This window comes from Neovison vison, chromosome 5 (genome assembly GCF_020171115.1).
Source record: "Neovison vison isolate M4711 chromosome 5, ASM_NN_V1, whole genome shotgun sequence".
NCBI classification, from domain to species: Eukaryota; Metazoa; Chordata; class Mammalia; order Carnivora; family Mustelidae; genus Neogale; species Neogale vison.
This window is the reverse complement of record NC_058095.1, coordinates 56,401,379-56,418,406: the sequence shown is the minus strand read 5'-3', so window position 1 is coordinate 56,418,406 and position 17,028 is coordinate 56,401,379. Positions and strand designations below refer to the sequence as shown.

Here is a 17,028-nt window from a genome sequence, read left to right as displayed (position 1 = left end):
GAGGCGGCGAAATTTTGGGGGAGTACAGGAGACACCGAAAGAGAAGAAAAGGCGGAACTCCCTGGGTGTGGGCAGAACTGGGTCATAAAGTTCAGAGTGTCTCAGGGTTGGATGCACAGGTTGGAGCACAAGGCGGTAAGATCTGGGGTTCACCCCAGCTACCTTGGTAGTGGGGGAGACGGTTTCCGGGCACAGACACGGTGGAAAGCTTGCGAGAACGCTTGAAAAGCGCGGGAGCCAGAGAGGGAAGGGAGACTTCGGTCCAGACGCATTCGATTCTGGGCGGAGGGTCAGCAGCTGGGCTCTGAGGGCTTCAGACAGCGAGTTTCCGGAATCCAACCAGCAGGTGACGGTGGCGAGCACAGGCCGACCCTCGGAAGTACCCAACTTCCGAGTTCTCGGGCAAATCGCGGTCTCCGCGGGCGAGTGCACGCAGGGCCCCGGGAGCCCGTCGCAGGCCTGGCCTGGCCCGGCTCCGGCGCGGGTCTCCGGAGGCAGAGGCGGGGCTGACGGGAGCGGGCGCGGAGGTGCCTCCCTAGCGGCCGGGGATCGGGGATGCGCGTTCAGCGTGAGCCGGGACCACCGAAGGACTCTGATGGGAGCAGCCGGGAGTCTCGGGACCCGGGCTCCGTCGCCTCCCCGGCTGTGGCCGCAGTCGCCGCAGTCCTCTCCGCCCCCAGGAAGTGGCCTAAGGGCAGCGACCTGGGCCCTTTAAGAGACAGCCCCGCCTCCCTGGCGCCCCGCCCCCCGCCCCCGCGGGGCTAGCGCGCAGCAGTGGTGGAGGTGGGAGCCGAGAGTCAGGAACCGGAGAGACGGGGCGGACGGGCAGGGCGGGCGCACGCGGGCGGGGGTGGGATCCCCAGGGTGATTCAGGCGCGTCGCTCCGGATGTGGCTGCGAACGCCCCGCGGGCCCCCAGATGTGCCCGACCTCACGTCTGCGGCCCAGCGTGTGGCCGGAGGCCCGGCCATCCCGGGTCTGGGGGCGGTGTCCGCCCTGTCGCTCCCATCGGGAATTCCCGAGGGGGCGGGTGCTGAGCCGCCGCATTCCGGGGATGCCTGCCGGCCGGGGTGGCCGCACCCCGCCTCTCAGTCCCGGCCCGACGCCAGCTGCCCCCTCCGGGAGGCCGGCCCCCCAGCCCACGCGGGCGGCCTCTCCCCGGCCGGATGCGTCTGGCCACGTCGCCCGGGGCCAAGAGCCCCGCCCCAGACCCGCCCGGCTCCAGGCCGCGTCCACCTCGCCGGCTCGAGCTCGCAGAACCCCTGCGCGCCCGCCGCCCGGCCTGGCCTGAGGGAGGCGCCCTGCGGGGGAAGCAAGACGCGAGGCGCACAGCACGGAGGCTTTAATGGCCCAGGGGCGGCGGGGTCGGGGGGGACAGGGTCGGAGGCGCGGGAGAGGTCTGGGCTGCCCAGATAGGGCGCGCGAGGGCCGGGGATCAAAGCGTGTGGAGGTCGTGACTGCGGCGGCTCAGCTTCTCCGGGTCGTCCGAGGCCATGAGGGAGAAGTCGCGGAAGATGTCCAGATACGTCTCGTCTCCTGAAGGGAGGGAGGCCGGGCTGGGCGGGCGCTAGGCGGCGTCGCGGGGACGTGCGCCCACCCGCGCGCCCGGTGTGAGTCTGTGGACTCGGCCGTGGAAGTAACGAGGGCGGCCCGGCGGGCCTTCAGGGCCCAGAAGCCCAGAACTGCAGTGGGGCGGGGCGGGAGGCTCTTTACCTGCCTGGCCCTGGGCCGCTTCCACCTCTCTCATCTTCGCCAAGCGGAGCCTGGGGGGGAGGAATTACGGCCCAGGGACTCTCTCGTGGCGGCCCCACTCCCAGCTGCCCACCCTCGGAGCTCCGGTGGTAAAGTCACCCGCTCCCCCGAGGCCAGTGCTTGCAGACGCGCAGGGCCACGAAGCCCCTCAACGCGGGCGGACCTCACCGTCCGTGGACCCTGCCCGCCCCTCTTCCAGCTCCACGTCCCAGTCTACACTCGCTACAGCCTCTCCCAGGCCAGGTCCGGGATCACGCCCGATCCCGGCGTTAGCTCCGCCCCAGGTGGGTGGGGCAAACTCTAGCCCCGCCCCTAGACCGCTTTACAAGGTGACGATGTCAGCGTTGGCCGTTTCCATGGCGATGGTCAGAGGGTCTTTGCCTTCTGAGTCCCGAGCTCCCAGATCGGCCCCCCGTTTCAGGAACAGGCAGGCCAGCCTGGAAAGGATAGCGAGGTTCAGCCGGGCACTCACCCCATCCGCGCGCCCGCCCTTCCCGCAGCCGGGGTCCCTGCCCGCCCCTACCCCGTGTGGCCCAGAATGGTTGCATGGTGCAGCGGCCCCCGGCCGTGGTTGTCCACTTGGTTCACGTTCGCCCCGTTCTGGAGGAGAAACTCACAGGCCAGAAGAGAATTCTGCACAGAAGGGTTGAGAAGGAGAGAAGGTAGCATCTTTAGAAGCTGACCCAAGATGTTTTAGGATGGGGTCTGTCCAGGGGCTGGGATATGGTGCATCCGGCTCTGCTCTACCTCTTTAGCTGTACTGACCCGTGAAGTCCACAGTACAATCTCATGAGGTGTGTGACCTTATTTTACAGATGAGCGAACTGAGGCACACAAAGCTTCACAACTGTGAGCGGTGGGAGCTGGCATTCAAACCCAGGTGGTCTGCTCCCAGACCACACACACCCTTAGCAACCAGTGTCTCTCGGGTGAGAGGTGGGCCCCAAATCAGAGAGGGATCAGAGGGAAGGAGCCTAAGGGTGGGACGGGGAGGTCAGTGAGACTCACAGCAGCTGTGGCCTGGATCAAGGGAGTGGCATTCTCCTGGCCGGCGTTCACCCAGTTCACATCAGCTCCATGGGCCAGGGCGTCAGCCATGGTGGGGAGGGAGGGAGGGTGCCCAGCAGCTCGAAACAGCAGGGCCCCAGGATGGAGGCTGCCCAGGTCCTCGGACAGGGGCTCTGGTGGAGGGAATCGGCTGTGAGTCTGGTACAAAACTCTCAGCACAGTCCCCAGATGCTCTAACAGGGAGGCCTGCGGGACTCCCAGGACTGCAGTGGGAGGGGGAGGGTTGGGGTGTGTGCCAGGCATGGGGCAGGGACAGCATCATTCCTTAACCTCTTCCTGTTCAACTATCTGGGCAGCCCAGACCTCTCTGCACTCTGGCCAAGCGCATGCCCTCCACCCACCTCTGGGACCCCCAGTGGGCTCCTTCTCACTCCTGACTTTTCTCATGCAGTTGAGACCCTCACTACCTGTGTCTAGCCCTACACTCCCTCCTGTCCTTCACTTAACCCCTGAAACTCTTGCCTTGTGAAAAAAGAACCCATGCTGGTGTGGGCCACCCCCCAACCCCCAGCACTGGCAAGGGGAAGGCCAGGGCCTCATGCTCTGTGCCTCCTGGCAGAGTGCTGGGCACACAGCCGGGCTCCATGAATGTCTGAGCAAGGCTATACCTGGCCTGGATCTGAGGCTCCCTGGCCGGGGCCTGACGGAAGGCTTGGGGGGCAGAGGAGGCTGCCCCTTGGGGGACCCCCGGCCACCTCTTCGCCCCCGAATCTCAGGAAGCTTGGTCAGGAACTTCTTCTCCACGTACTTGGCATGAATCCAGGCCTCCTTCTCCTGCCTGGCAGAGCATGGTGGGGAAGAGGGGGACCGTCTCCCCTCCTCCAGTCCCAGACCCTCTTCCTCCCCGTAAGCAGCTCCACCCCACCCCCACCCTCACCGGGAGCAGCTAGGCCCTGGCTTCTTCACGGCCAAGGCCTCCACACGGGCCTCGTAGATCTGGTTGATGACGACATTCCCCAGCTCACACATAAGCTTCCGGAGGTGCAGGCAGAGGCAGAGACAGACAGGTGGGAAGGAGGTGAGTGTCTGAGCCCTGGGGGCATGCAGCTCGGAACTCACCCCGTCCCCCCTTTCTCATCGCAGCGCCCCAAGTCACCTTCACCAGCTCTGGCTCCCACGAGTCAAGGGTCAGAGACCGGACTTTGGAGAAATGAACCCCGAGGCTCCTGGAAGGCCAGAGTGGGGGTCAGGCCTGCTGTGGGGCCACAGGCGCTGACCAGGAGGCCACAGGGCTGGGGGCTGCCCGGCCTGGCTCTGCCTATTGCTTCCTCTTCTCCCTTCTCCTCCAGGTCAGTTTTCAGGCCTCATCGTTTCCAGCCACCTCCCTTCTCTCACCCTATGGATACCCCCGCACCCCCGACCCCCACTTCGGCCAGACTCGCAGAGGCCTTGTGGCCTCTCCTCTCTCTCTGCTCTTCGTGGGTTCCCCGGCCTTCAAGAGCCCTGACCCCACACCCCAGTCAAGCCAATAAACTCCTCGGGTAGGACCAGGACACGGTGCCCTGTGTGAGCCAGGGCAGGGTGGGAGGGAGGGTGGAGCCTGCATGCTGGGCTTCAGCTGGCCCCCTCCCCCTCCCCCAGCAGGAAGGAGTGGGGCCCCCACAGGGGTGATGGGGAGTGACCTGTGGATGCCAGAGCACTCGATGCAGAGGGTGACGCCCAGGTTGATGCTGGCCCACTCTGGGGCTGGCTCGCGGCAGTCGCAGCACTGGGCATTGCCGTCCACGCCCTGCACCTGGGCGGCCACGTGCCCCCCTCCACCGGGTTCCCTGCCCCGGGCCATCCCGCCACAGCCCAGGGTAGCTGAGGAGCCCGCAGCCAGGTATCCCGAGCCCTGGGGGAGACAAAGGAAGAGAGACTGGCCCTGGGGCCTGGGGAAGGGGTGGACCTCCCCTCCCCGGGGACCCCCGTTTCCTGCACTGTCCACGGGAAGGCACCTGGCCAGGCCCCCGGGGGCTGTCATCCAGGCGGGCCTGGCTGAAGGCCGAGGCGATGCTGCTCTGCACGGCGCTGACCCACCGGTGCAGGAGGCGCTCGGAGTCTGCCTGCAGGAGGCAGGACCTGCAGGAGTGGGGAGCAGAGGGGGACAGTCTGAGGCCCGGGGAACCACGTGCCAGGGTCAGCTGGCATGCGAAACACCAGCCGAACAGAGATTTGGGACCACATGGTCCATTCTTTCTAAATATACCTCATCGCCCCATCCCTCCCTCCAGGACACCCCCAGATGGCCTCCCCCCAGTCCAGCCGCCGAAGGGTTAATGCCTGCTGCTGGATGGGGACCTCCAAGATGCCTCTGATGGGCCCTACACTCACTTGCTGGGGGACACGACCTCAAAGCAGAACCGCCTCTCCGAGTCCGGGCAGAGCTTCACTGTGCAGAGGCGAAGGTCATCCACCACCACAGTCACGGGGTCCTGGAAGGGGAAGGTGACCAGGGGCAGCCAGCCAGCCAGCTGTAGCAAGGGCTGAGGGTCCCTGGGCCCCAGCATCTGGGACGCCCCCTGCCTACCTTGTACTTCTTCTGGTAAACCAGTTGGTTGCTCTGGATAGTGAACCAGCGTCTGGAGGAGGCAGAAAGAGAGTCGTGGGCGTGGGGGGCATCGGGACGAGCTCGGGACAGGGACACTGGACAGGCTGTGCCCTCTGCCCCATAAGGGTGGCGGTGAGAGCCGGGCAGACCCTCCCATCCTGTTGGGAGGACACAGGGCTGTGCCAGTGTGCACTTAAGCTGCTCACACCCCAGACAACCGAGGTTTGAGCAATTGCGTAGACAACGTTCCAGTAGATGGCAGTAAAATGCTTTTTTCCAATAAAATTAGGCTCCTGCTATAATACTTTTTTTGAAGTATTCACCACACCTACGTGGGGCCCGAACCCACTGCCCCAAAATCTAGAGTCCCAGCCTCCACCGACTGAGCCCGCCAGAGGCCCTGAGTCGCTTGCCAGTTTCTTTGACAGATGGAAGTATCTTAGGGAGGAGGTTCGGTTTTCCAATTTGCGCAAATATCCTCTATGGGAAGGAGCCAAGTCAGAGCAGGTAACCCCCCCACACACCCCTGCAATGGTTCCTAAGTCCCCACCCCCCCTGCAATGGTTCCTAAGTCCCCAGGGAAGCCCGCAAAGCCCTCTCGTTGGCTCCGGCTACATCTCCTCCTCCCTGCGCCCTCCTCCCTCTTTCTGTCCACACCCTTGTGCCCCTCTCTGTTCCTCTGACCCTCCCGGGTTCAGTGCTGGCTCCTCCCCCTGCCTAGAACCTTCTCCCCCCAGGTGTCCTTCAGGTCTTCACTGGGAAGCCATCACCTTCGCATGAAGCAGGAAGCCGGCCCGACCACGCTCTCTAGAATGGCAGCCCCTTACCAGCTCTCTGCACCCCTGCTTTCTCACGTTTCCAACCTAACAGGATTGACTGGACGGCTTTGCTGCTGGGGATGGATGGTCTGTGGGGGCAGCGGGTTTTGCCTGTTTTCTCACCACTTAGTACCCTGTCACCATTCAAAAAACGCTGAATGGAGCGGGTTTGGGCAATTGGGATCCCCCCGCCCCTCACCTGCTCCAGGTCTTGAAGGCGTTGCTGGCGCGCTTGAAGAGGTGGCCCTCCATGAGGAGCCCGCTGGGCCCTTCCTTGAGGCTTGGCTCTGGCTCCTCCCCTCCGAGCTCCTGGGGGAACAAGGAGGTCAAAAGGCAGCTGAAGTGGGCAGAGGGGCCTGAGCCAGGCCCCACCGCACCCGGAGGCCTCACCTTCTGCTTCAGCAGCACGTGTCTCTGCTCCATGTCCCTCCTCTCGCGCGCCGAATTCAGGACCAGCTGGTGCAACTGGGCGGAAGGAGGGACATTTCAGGTATCCTCCGACCTCCCCCAACCAGGACCGGACAGCCTCTCAGAGCCCCCTCCCTCCCTCCACCACCAGCCTGCCCACCCTGGTGCCCACCACCGCCCGCCCCACCGCCCACCGGGGCCTCACCTGGGCGCCCAGCTCCCTGCGATATGGGGCCAGCCGGCCCAGCTCCTCATGGCCCTGCTGGAAATGGGTAGCCTGGGCCTCCACCAGACGCAGCACCTGGGCGACAAGGTGGGCAGGGTGCAGAGATGACAGGGAACCCTTCTGGCTTTCCCTCTCCCCTCCCGGCCCCCATCAGCAGGCTCCTCCCCACCCTGCCCTTGTGGACGCCGAAACTCACAAACTCCATGATGTCAAACTTCCTCTTGTCCTCAATCACGTTGATCTGAGGGTCCCCAAAAAACCTCAGGTCAGTCTTGAAAACACAGTGCCCCTTCCCAATGCACGGGAGCCTTGACAGCCTTGAGGAGCCAGAGGCCCTGGGATCCCGGGGGACGGGGAGGGAGACAGGTGGCAGCAGGCACCTGGAGGGCGTAATCCAGTGCTCGCCCCTGGTACCCGGCCCTGGCGGTCTTCAAGGCAGCTCCCGCCTCTTCTGCCTCCTGGGCCCGGCGCCTGGGGACCTCAGCGTTGTGGATGAGAGCAGCCTCCAGGCTCTCGGCCCCCCTCCAGAAATCCCGGCGAGCCTCTCGGAACCCCCGGAGACCCCTGTGGTGGAGGGAAGGGGTAGCGTGCAGAACAAGTTACCCCCACCAGCCCCCGCAGAGAAGTCCCAGGTGGGCGGCCCATGTATGGCCTTCCAGTCCGGACTCCAAGGGGGTGTGGGGAGGGGGGACAGCAGTCGGGCCATCAGAAACCCCCAACCTCACAGCTTCTCCATTCAGGGGGGCCCTTAAGGTGGCGGGAAGAGGGACAGAAGACTAGTTTCCCCTCCCAACTCACTCCTTGACCAGGGTCTGGATTTGCTGCTGCAGCGTGTGCTGGGTGGCATCTAGAAGCTCCTGCGGGGGTGCGGGGAGCAGAAATGGGCAGGGGAGGGTCAGGCCACAGAGAACGCTGCTCCCCACCACCAGTCCCTCCTGTGCCCCCCCTTACCGCGTGGCTGTCCAGCTTGTGGTTAAGGCTCTCGGTGAATTTGTCCAGACACTCCTGGGCACGGAGAGGCAGAGACAGAGTACCAGGCATGGGCCAGCGAGCTGTCTGCACCCAGCCTGCCAGGGCTGTCTCAGGCCACAGCCACAGCCCTGCTCCAGCCTGGCACCCCGACACCCCAGGCCCTCCCTCCCCCTCCAGAGGATCTCTGCACTGCAGACCCCAGCCGGCTCGACATACCGCCATCATGGGCTCTGGGGGACCCAGGCGGGCCAGGTCACAAATGCCCGCGACGAAGGTACGGCCAGCGGCAAGGTAATGGCGCCCACTTTCCAGAAGGCCATTCCCCAGCTTGAGGAGCTAAGAAGCAACGGGGTTAAGGGGGAGTTATGCCGTGTGCCGCACAATGCCAACACCCCCACACTGGGCGCCCCTCCTCTCCCTTTGGCAGGAAGGAGATTTCTCAGTCTGCGTCTTAGCTCCCACGGCTCTGTGCCCAGCTAAAAACCCTTCCCAGCATCTCACCAAAGCTAGTGTCGCCTCCTCCCCACCCCCAAATGTCTTCCTCTGTCCCCTGCCCTGTCTCCCATCCTGCCCCCAATTGCCTGGGTGCAGCACTCCCTGGAAACCCCAGCTTGCGGGATAAATGGCCACCCGGCTGGGGGTAGGTTCGTCAGCCCTTCACTGTCTGGAGTCATCCCACCCGGTGCTCACTGAGCATCCCCCTTATTAAGATGAATTAGCCATCCGGCCACCGGGCTAGGGCAAACATGGAACCTTAGGGTGCTCCGGGGGCGCATTGCGTCTGGCCCAAGGAGGGTCCCTCTGGAAGAGCCAGGCGCTGGAGTGAGGTCTCCTGATCTCGGGCCCTAGTTTGGGAATCACGGTCCCCGAGGGGACACCACTTGGCTCTGACCTGAGTCAACACAGCTGGGATAGAGTGAGTGTCTAAGGAGCCCTTCAGCTCAGCCCAGGGGGCAGGAGACCACCAGGGAAGTTGTGTGGGGAAATCCCGGGGCAGCGGGGTCTCGGAGAGTTGGGGCCCTGGGTCCTCAGTGAAATTTGGTTGAACTGATAGACACTTTCGAGGGCTGACAAAGGCTGCAGGGAAATAGAGTGGACCTGAAAGTGGCCGACAGGGTGAGTCATGGTTAGGAGACCAGCCACGATCCGACCAGCTACAACCTGACCTAATCAGGTACCGCCGCCAGCTGTCTGTGGTCAGGCGCAAGGACCCAGATGCTCACAGTGTCACTGGCTGCAGCTGGGATCCTGAGTAGCTGTTTCTTCCCTACCCACCACCCTTTCCCCAAAAATGAGACTTCCTGAGACCGAACTGGGGATAAACTTGTCCATCCGTGCCAACGGAAGAGTGCTCAGCAACACAAAGGCACGGACTATCCACACAGGAACTCCTTGTGCTGAAACGTAACAACCTGAGTGGACTTCAAGGGCATACTCTGAGAGAAGAAAAAGAGAGAAGCCACATAATGGACGGTTGCGCTTATGGAACATTCTAGAAATGGCAAAAGTCTGGAGAAGAACAGATGAGAGCTTGCTGCGGGTGACAAAAGGCAGGGGAGGGAAGCTGGACAAAGGGCTGCACCGAATGGTTCCTTCTGTTGGTAGAGTTTTGTGCCCTTTTCCCCTCCTTCCCTTCCTGCCTTCTTTCCTTCCTTGAGAGAGAGAGAAAGACAGAGAGAGCACATGAGGGGTGGAGGGGCAGAGGCAGAGGGAGGGAGAGGATCTTAAGCAGACACCACACTCTGCCCAGAGGTAGATGTGAGGCTCAATCCCAGGACCTGATCATGACCTGAGCTGAAGGCAGACGCTTAACCCACCGAGCTACCCAGGCGCCCCGATTTTTGTGTTTTGAATGTGATTCTGGTTATAAGAACTTATGCATGTGATTAAATGCCATTGAATTACAGACAAAGACTTTTTGAAAGAAAGAGCGCAATTGATCTTGAACATGGGTTTGAACTAAACTGGTCCACTTCTAAGTGAACTTTTTTGGATAAACACAGTACAGTCCTGTAAATGTATTTTTCTTCCTTATGACTCATTGTTTTGAAAATTTTGTTTATTATTATTATTATTTTTTAAAAAGATTTTATTTATTTATTTGACAGAGAGAGATCACAAGTAGGCAGAGAGGCAGGCTCTACATCCAACATGTGTTTGGTTTTTTTTTTTTTTTTTAAGATTTTATTTATTTATTTGAGAGACGGAAGGAACACGAGCGGGGCTGAGAGGAGAGGCAGAGGGAGAAGCAAATTCTCCTCTGAGCAGGGTGCCCTATGCGGGACTCGATCCGGGGACCTGGGATCATGACCTGACGCTTCACTGACTGAGCCACCCAGGCGCCCCACCCAACATGTGGCTTGAATTCATGACCCGGAGATCCAGGGTTGCACGCTCTCTGGACTGACCCCACCAGGTACCCTCTTCCTTCTGACTTTCTAACGCTTTCCTCTAGCTCCCTTTATTGTAAAAACAGTATACGTTAAATATGATACACACGAAATACATATTCATAGATTGTTTCCATCATTGAACAATGCAGGGTATCAGTAAAGTTTTTGGGGAATGAGGAATTATATTTTAAATTTTTGAGAGTATGGAGGGTCAGCGCCTCTAACCCTCAGGTTGTTCAAAGGTCAACTGTACATGCAAAATGGGTAGAATCCAAGTAAGTTCTCTAGGCTGTTCCTTGTGTCATGCCCTCATCACTTTCCTGGTTTGGTAACATACTAACCTTATACAAGAGGCCAGCACTGGGGGAAGCTGGGTGATGGGTAAGTGGGACCTCCCCGTGCTATCTTTGCAACTTTTTGCAAGTCTGTAATTAACTGAGAAAGGCTTAGCGGCTCCTGGGTGGCTCAGTCACTTAAGCCTGTGATTCTTGATTTCGGTTCAGGTCATGATCTCAGGGTTGAGAGATCCAGTCCCATGTGGGTGGGGAGGGGGAGAGGAGAGGGTCCACATTCAGTGGGGAGTCGGCCTGAGAGTCTCTCTCTCCCACTCCCCTGCTCGTAGGCACTCTATTGCTAAAATAAATAAATCTGTAAAAAAAATTTAAAAACTATATATAAAAATATCTTATCTATTAATTGGTGGTTGGCTAACTTTCAGACTGTGGGATAGGCACTGAGGACTGAGCAAACACAGAACATAAAAATCCTTCATGGCATTTATGTTCTAGCGGGGAAAAACACACAAGAACACATATTGGCAGGTGCCTGGGTAGCTCAGTGGGTTAAGCAACTGCCTTTGGCTCAGGTCATGATCCTGGGGTCCTGGGGTCCCGTGACTGACTACCGCATCAGGCTCCCTGCTTGGCGGGGAGTCGGCTTCTCCCTCTGACCCTTCTTTTCATGCTCGCTCTCTCTCGCTCTCTCTCTCACACAAATAAATACATAAAATCTTAAAAAAAAAAAAAGAATGCAAATTGGCAAGTGTGACAGACATGCTCTCAGATGACCCTGGACGGTCCCCTCCCTTGCATCACCCCCCCACCAGCGTGGGACACGCAACTTGATCCTACCCCAAAAGAATATGGCCAAGGGCACAAAACAGCGCTCCCATGATCGGGTCATGCCCTGTGGCAGAGGGAGGGGACAGCCACCCGCGGCTCCTGTGGCTGCATTTCCATCCAAATTGATGTCACCTTGTCAGCACACATGTGCCCATTTTATGAAAAGTGGCCAGGGATGGCCTTCCTGTCTGAGGTTTAAGTGTCTCACTCAACTGGTTTATCTCCCCAAGGCCGTTTGTGGGCTGCCCGGGGGCAAACATCTTGCCGTCCCTGTGTCTGGAGGCCCAGGGCCCAGAAGGCTGGGCTTGCAGCTGACCCAGGAAGCCCACAGGGAGTCTGGTCTTCCAAGATCCTGTGCTCCTTGTGGGTACAGAGCTCCCACCTCCTTCTCTGTGGCCCCCATAGTATTTAGCCCACACGGTTAGCATTCAACAACACTCGGAACTCTTTGGGGTTCTCCACTTTTCTCCCCAGCCCGCCCCTCTCATCTTAATGCCATCCTGGGTTGCCTCTCCCCCGTCACCTTTTCCAGCCGGGTCTCCAGTTCTGACACCTCGGCTTCCACCAGCTCGATGGAGGCTCTGGGAAGAGAGGCACAGGGTCACCAGAACAGAGTCTGGGTGCACTGGGTCCGGGCCCCCCAGGAAGGTTGGCGTTGGGGTTAGTGCGTAATGAGACAGACAGAAAAACTGATCGGTGAAGGGGGCTGGCTTGACCACCCGCCCTCTTGGGCTCCCTTCCTCTGTGTAGTGTGGGAGCTCGTGGGGCCCAGGCCGAGCAGGAAGGGTAATGGGAGGGTGGATGTGGCCCAGGCAGGAAGTTGCTAACCGCCCCAGCAGGTGCTGGGGGAGGGGCAGGGGTCCCCAAGACGGGAGGAGAGAGTGTCAGCTCTGGGGGCAAGACCGGCTGGAGCGGCCCCCTCTGCCCGGAAAGGGGGTGCAGAGTATCAGAGCCCGGGGTCGCCTAGTGGAGGTGCTACTCTGGTCCTCGAGTTTGATCTTGTCCCTTTGTGAACTTGTCCCCTGGAAGGACATCTGGCCTGGGGAAGGCTGTGTGCTGTGTGTGTGGTGGTGGTGTGTGTGTGTGTTAGGGGGGTTGGACCTCACCCCCGTGTCCCCCAGACCTGTGCACACTTACCGGAAACGGGGTGAGTCCTTGAGACACTCCTCGAAATCCAGCTTGACAGTCATCTCAGCTTGTCTTGTCTTGGGACTGACGGGCAGGGGTACACGGTGGAGATGCTCCCTGCCCCCGGAGGGGTTGATGAGGAAGGAGGAGGGGGTCCTCTCCTGGGGAAGAGCCTGTGGGGGGGTGCCCAATTCCTTCTCCAAGGGTAAGGGGTGTCCAAGGAGGACCTCTCACTTCACACTTGCTGGCGGCGCAAGGGAGGGGCAGAGGCGGGGCCAGGCGGATAAGCCGTAGCCCCGCCCACTGAGACTTGGCTGTCCCCTTCCTCCTGGGAGCCCAGGGCCCTCTGACTTTCTCCTTGGGGGACACAGGGATTGGGGGGGCTGGCAGATGTAGGCTCAAGTCCTGATTCTGTCTCTCGGAGGGACCCTGGGCAAGCTCATTGATTCCTCAGGTTAGCTCATCTGGAAGGTGGGGATGATGGCCCCCCCCCAGTCCCCGGGCTTGTTGGAAGAACTAAAGATGCTAACATGGTACATATAAGGTTGGTCGAGCCACACCAAGCGCCGGCCCCCTGCTGCAGCCCTGCTTCTGGGCCTCAAAAGCCCTTGCTGAGTCCAGTCTGCCAGGCTGCTCCCAGCTTTCTTTGCTCTGCTCGCTGTGGTTTCCTGTGTGTGGAGGTCCCTCCCTCCTCCCCTGTCCTCGGTGACTGAGCAGGCCCATCCTCCGTGAACGAGTCACAGCACCCAGGCTCCTGCACTTCTCTTTATTGTCCACCTGAAAGGGGTGAGGCCTGGGAGACGCTGGCCCCCATCTCACCCCAGGCTGGCTACAGTTTTTATTGTCTGCTTTCCTCCTCCTGTGTCCATCGAATCCGCAAGGTTTCGTCTGGACGGAGAAAGGAATGGGTCACTGGCTGTCTTGTAACAGGTGGGAGATCTGGCCCCTGCCCCCCTGAAACTCTGTAGAAGCTACCCACTCAGGCCCTCTCCCTCCCTGGCCAGTGCAGGCAGCCCCTCACCCCTCCCCAGGCTCACATCTGCACTGGTTTTGGTGTGGAGAGTGTGGGCTGCTTCCAAGTTCCTTCTCCAAGCTTTCTGGGCTTAGCCAGTCGAGCTCCTTGGATATCACCCACTGACACCAGCCTGACTCTGCTCTGTCTTTGGAGGACAGGGTAGCCCCTGCAATGTGGTGAGTGGCAGAGAGGAGTCAGGGAGGAGGCATGTGGCCAGCGGGTAGTCCCAAGCTAGAGGGGGTCCCCGTCCCTTCTGAGCCTCCCCAGTTCCTCTCTGTACAACTTGGGCCTTGCACACCAGGATGCTTGAGGCTGCTCTTGGCATCTGTTGCGATCTACCCCGGTGTGCAAAGAAGGGCGGTTGGGGGGATGGGAGCTGGCCAAGAGCCAGGCCTTGTGGCCCAGTGCCCTCACCAGGCTGCGATGTCCCTGCCAGGGACTCCTCGGAGGCCCGGGGATCCTGAACGGGGCTTTCTGCGTGCTCCAATAGACGGACCTCAGTGCCTGTGGGACTCTCAATCACCCAGTTAAAATCTGCTGAGCCTGGCAGGATCAGGGGGTCAAGGTTGGGGCACCCCTCAAGTCTGTTGGTTGTCGGCACCCCCTGCCCCGGGCTGACCCCACCGGCTCTCACTGTCCCGCTGCTCGGGCTCGTCTTCTGTGTCCTCCTCAAGCTCTGGGTGGGGAGAGCATCTGAGGTACCTTCCCTTGCTATAATACTCCTTGCGCTGCTGATCAACGTCCTGGTCCCACACGACGGTGGCTGAAGGCAGGGACGGGTTTCTGAAGGTAGGGGGATCTGAGGAGTCATCGCAATCACGCTGAGTCTTCCAGCTGCCTGGGGCATCCAGGGATCCACAGGTGTCCATAAGAGCCCCCCCTGCACAGGGGAGAAGCTCAGGCCCCGGGTTCTCATCTCCATTCTATGCCCTTCTCCCACGTTAGGAAACCCCAGCGAGCTCTCCATCCCCCACGCCTTTCTCGGGCTTCCTGAGGGTCGTGCTGAGGACCCCACTCCAGTTGCCTTCTTTCTTTCTTTTTTTTTTAATTTAAAGATTTTATTTATTTTAAAAAAGATTTTATTTATTTATTGGACAGAGATCGCAAGTAGGCAGAGAGGCAGGCAGAGAGAGAGGAAGGAAAGCAGGCTCCCTGCCGAGCAGAGAGCCCGATGTGGGGCTCGATCCCAGAACCCTGAGACCATGACCTGAGCCAAAGGCAGAGGTTTTAACCCACTGAGTCACCCAGACGCCCCCAGCTGCTTTCTGTCTTCCCTGGGCTTGCCACCCATCACCTCCCTCTCAAGGCCCAGGGCTAACCCTTGACTTCTGGGACGTGGTTCCTGGTCACCAGACATATCTCATCTTGGACTTCTCCGGTCAGTCCTCCCATCCGGCCTCTCTCCACAGGCCTGGGCTCCATGACCCGACTACCGCTGCCCAGACTGGAGCGAGCACCATGGCAGGGCTTGTTCTTACTGAAGGGAAGGCTTTTCTGAGCCTTGAGGAACTTTCCCTCATCATAGTGCGATTTTCGGTGCTTGTCAAAATCACTGGAGTCTGTGGGCCATGGTAAGAGCTGGGCTTTCCTGCCAGGCTCCTGCCGAGGGTTCACTCTGCCTCCCCTTTCCACTCAGCCCTGACCCCTCATCTCACGTGTCTTGGAAAAGATGTCTGAAGACTCTGAACTTCTCTTATTACGGTACCGCAGGACCTTGGGGTAGAAATTGTCCATTGTTGCAAACCTGAAGGGGAAGGAGACTAGTTGGCACCCAAGGGGAAAGGACAAGGGGGGCAGGTGGTAGATGGGGCCTCGCTGGCTTGCTCTCTCCCACCTTGGCCTTGGTCAGTCCTGATAGGAATTGAAGTTCTTCCCATTCTGGTGGCCAAAAAGCAGAGGGGGCTCTGACCCCAGGGGTGGAGGAAGGAAGAGGCCCCACATCCCTACTGATCTCCGGTGGGCCTCTCACCTTTCAGCCAGCTCCTGGGGAGTCACTGTGTGAGAGACCACCCCAGGCATGTCCTCATCGCTGTCCTGCAGCCTGCGGTGGAGGGAGGGAGCAGGGCTGAGAGGCGGGGCACCAGGCAGTATCCAGTCCCTGAGACCTCTCTGCCTCCCCAAACCCCCTTTGAATAGTGAAGGGTCTGGGCTGAAGGCTAGGGCTGCAGGCTCTGCACCTTTGGTAGGGGGTGCTGGGCTCATCCACCTTCATAAACCCATAATCCTTGTCAGCGGGGTGGTAGGTGGCCAGGATGTTCATTTCATCCCACCGCTGGGCCTTTTTCCTGGAGTAGGGTAAGGACACAAGAAATGGGGAGGAGACCTCCCGGCGACCTCCTCCTTACAGCCCTCCCTCATTCCTTCATTCAAAACCTTTTCCTTGTACCCTCTCGTCGTGTCCGAGGCAGAGGAGCCTGGGGATCGGGATTACACCCAATGATCTGCACGCACTGTGTAGCCAGCATGGACCGGGCACCCGCTGCTCTCCCCAAGGCCCGGGACCTCGGGTTTCCCACCCAGTGGCCCTGTGCCGCCCGGGCTTCCAGGTTGTCGGGACTCCACCCCCTCCCCGAGCTCCGCCCCCGCCAGTGTCCCGCACCCCTCCCTCTGGGCTCGGCGCCGGGAGCCGGCCGAGCTGGATTCCGTACTTGTCAGCACTAAGGGATTTCTGCATCAGGATGGTGGTGCTGGTCTTTAGGATGCTGCGGGGCCAGTCCTCACAAGGTTTGTGGAGGTTCAAGCAGGTTGACCCGGAGCGCGATGGACTGCATTCCCAGCTGTACACCCCAGAGCCCCCCGACCCGGGGCTGCAGGTCCCGCACACACTGGCTTCAGGGAAGGGGGCAGGTAATCCGTCAGGGTGTGTCCCGGACCCGGCGCTGAGGCTCGCAACCTCCCCCGGGGGCCGGTGGGGCCCCGAACCGAGGACAGCTACCCCCGCGGTGGGCCGGCTAGAACCAGGAGCGCAAGTTACGATTTCCACGGAGTGCGGGGAGGGCCCAGAACCCTGAGACGGGACCACCCCGGACGGCGGCCCGGCGTCGGCCTCCTCCGTTCTGACTCCTTCTGGCACACCCTTGGGTGCCGCTCCCGGGGATTCCCCGCGGAGGCCGCCAGCAGCCCCTAGAGCCTCCCGCCTCTCCATGGCCCCGCCCCACCTCCCGGTTCAACTTGGCCCCGCCCCGCGGCCCCGCCCCCACCGCAGCCTGGGGACCATCGGGCCGAAGCCCGGGTGTTCGTCCGCTCTGCTCCCTAAAGCCGGGGCCCCGGAATCAAGCTTTATAGAGGGACCTCGGGCCAGGGCCCCTCCCTTTGTGTCCCACCCAAAGGCCTTCTTTCTTTGTCTCTGGGATTTGTTCCCGCCCTTCTTCCCCATCACCGCCTTCATCCGCATTATCCAATCACAATCAGGGTCCTTGTTCGGGGCCGAGAAGCCTGGTTGTGACGTCACAGCCCTCCCACCTCCGCGCGAGCTCGGGGTCGGGCCGGGAGCTAGCTCAAGAGCTGGGGTTTGGGGGCAGACCATCAGCCGTCGCAGGAGACCGCCGCGGCCAGGGTTTTGCTGGACTCTGTCCGCGGCCTTACGACTTAAGGGTTT

General features: G+C 60.7%; 2 protein-coding genes and 1 long non-coding RNA gene across 3 annotated transcripts; 1 reads left to right on the top strand and 2 right to left on the bottom strand.

Moving 5' to 3' along the window:
• Nucleotides 1-1,326: 1,326 nt before the first annotated feature.
• Nucleotides 1,327-12,665, bottom strand: ACAP1 (ArfGAP with coiled-coil, ankyrin repeat and PH domains 1). The gene is made up of 22 exons (XM_044248963.1): nt 12,425-12,665; nt 11,811-11,868; nt 7,990-8,109; nt 7,753-7,806; nt 7,600-7,658; nt 7,182-7,365; nt 6,998-7,042; nt 6,781-6,876; nt 6,558-6,632; nt 6,367-6,476; nt 5,329-5,380; nt 5,133-5,233; nt 4,757-4,880; nt 4,442-4,653; nt 3,916-3,985; nt 3,697-3,791; nt 3,428-3,597; nt 2,760-2,932; nt 2,275-2,384; nt 2,078-2,188; nt 1,713-1,762; nt 1,327-1,535 (listed from the first exon to the last, which is right to left on the bottom strand). The coding sequence occupies exons 1-22, from the start codon at nt 12,475-12,477 to the stop codon at nt 1,435-1,437; spliced, it is 2,223 nt and encodes a 740-aa protein (XP_044104898.1). The 5' UTR covers nt 12,478-12,665; the 3' UTR covers nt 1,327-1,434.
• Nucleotides 2,502-5,155, top strand: LOC122906699. The gene is made up of 3 exons (XR_006384592.1): nt 2,502-2,680; nt 3,903-4,108; nt 5,033-5,155. It is a non-coding gene; the product is annotated as an uncharacterized LOC122906699 (long non-coding RNA).
• Nucleotides 12,666-14,668: 2,003 nt separating the features above from the next.
• Nucleotides 14,669-16,575, bottom strand: LOC122907363. The gene is made up of 4 exons (XM_044250254.1): nt 16,079-16,575; nt 15,608-15,715; nt 15,400-15,471; nt 14,669-15,174 (listed from the first exon to the last, which is right to left on the bottom strand). Exons 1-4 carry the CDS (start codon nt 16,573-16,575, stop codon nt 15,063-15,065), a joined length of 789 nt encoding a protein of 262 aa, XP_044106189.1. The 3' UTR covers nt 14,669-15,062.
• Between the last annotated feature and the right edge of the window lie 453 nt (nt 16,576-17,028).

Coding starts and splice junctions, on each gene's coding strand:
- ACAP1 (XM_044248963.1), bottom strand. CDS start 12,477: ATGACTGTCAAGCTGGATTTCGAGGAGTGTCTCAAGGACTCACCCCGT. Junction 7,366..7,599: donor ATCCAGACCCTGGTCAAGGA/GTGAGTTGGGAG, acceptor CCTCCACCACAG/GGGTCTCCGGGGGTTCCGAG. Junction 4,654..4,756: donor GCCCCCGGGGGCCTGGCCAG/GTGCCTTCCCGT, acceptor TGTCTCCCCCAG/GGCTCGGGATACCTGGCTGC.
- LOC122907363 (XM_044250254.1), bottom strand. CDS start 16,575: ATGGAGAGGCGGGAGGCTCTAGGGGCTGCTGGCGGCCTCCGCGGGGAA. Junction 15,716..16,078: donor AAATCCCTTAGTGCTGACAA/GTACGGAATCCA, acceptor ACCCTACTCCAG/GAAAAAGGCCCAGCGGTGGG. Junction 15,175..15,399: donor CCCCAGGAGCTGGCTGAAAG/GTGAGAGGCCCA, acceptor CTTCCCCTTCAG/GTTTGCAACAATGGACAATT.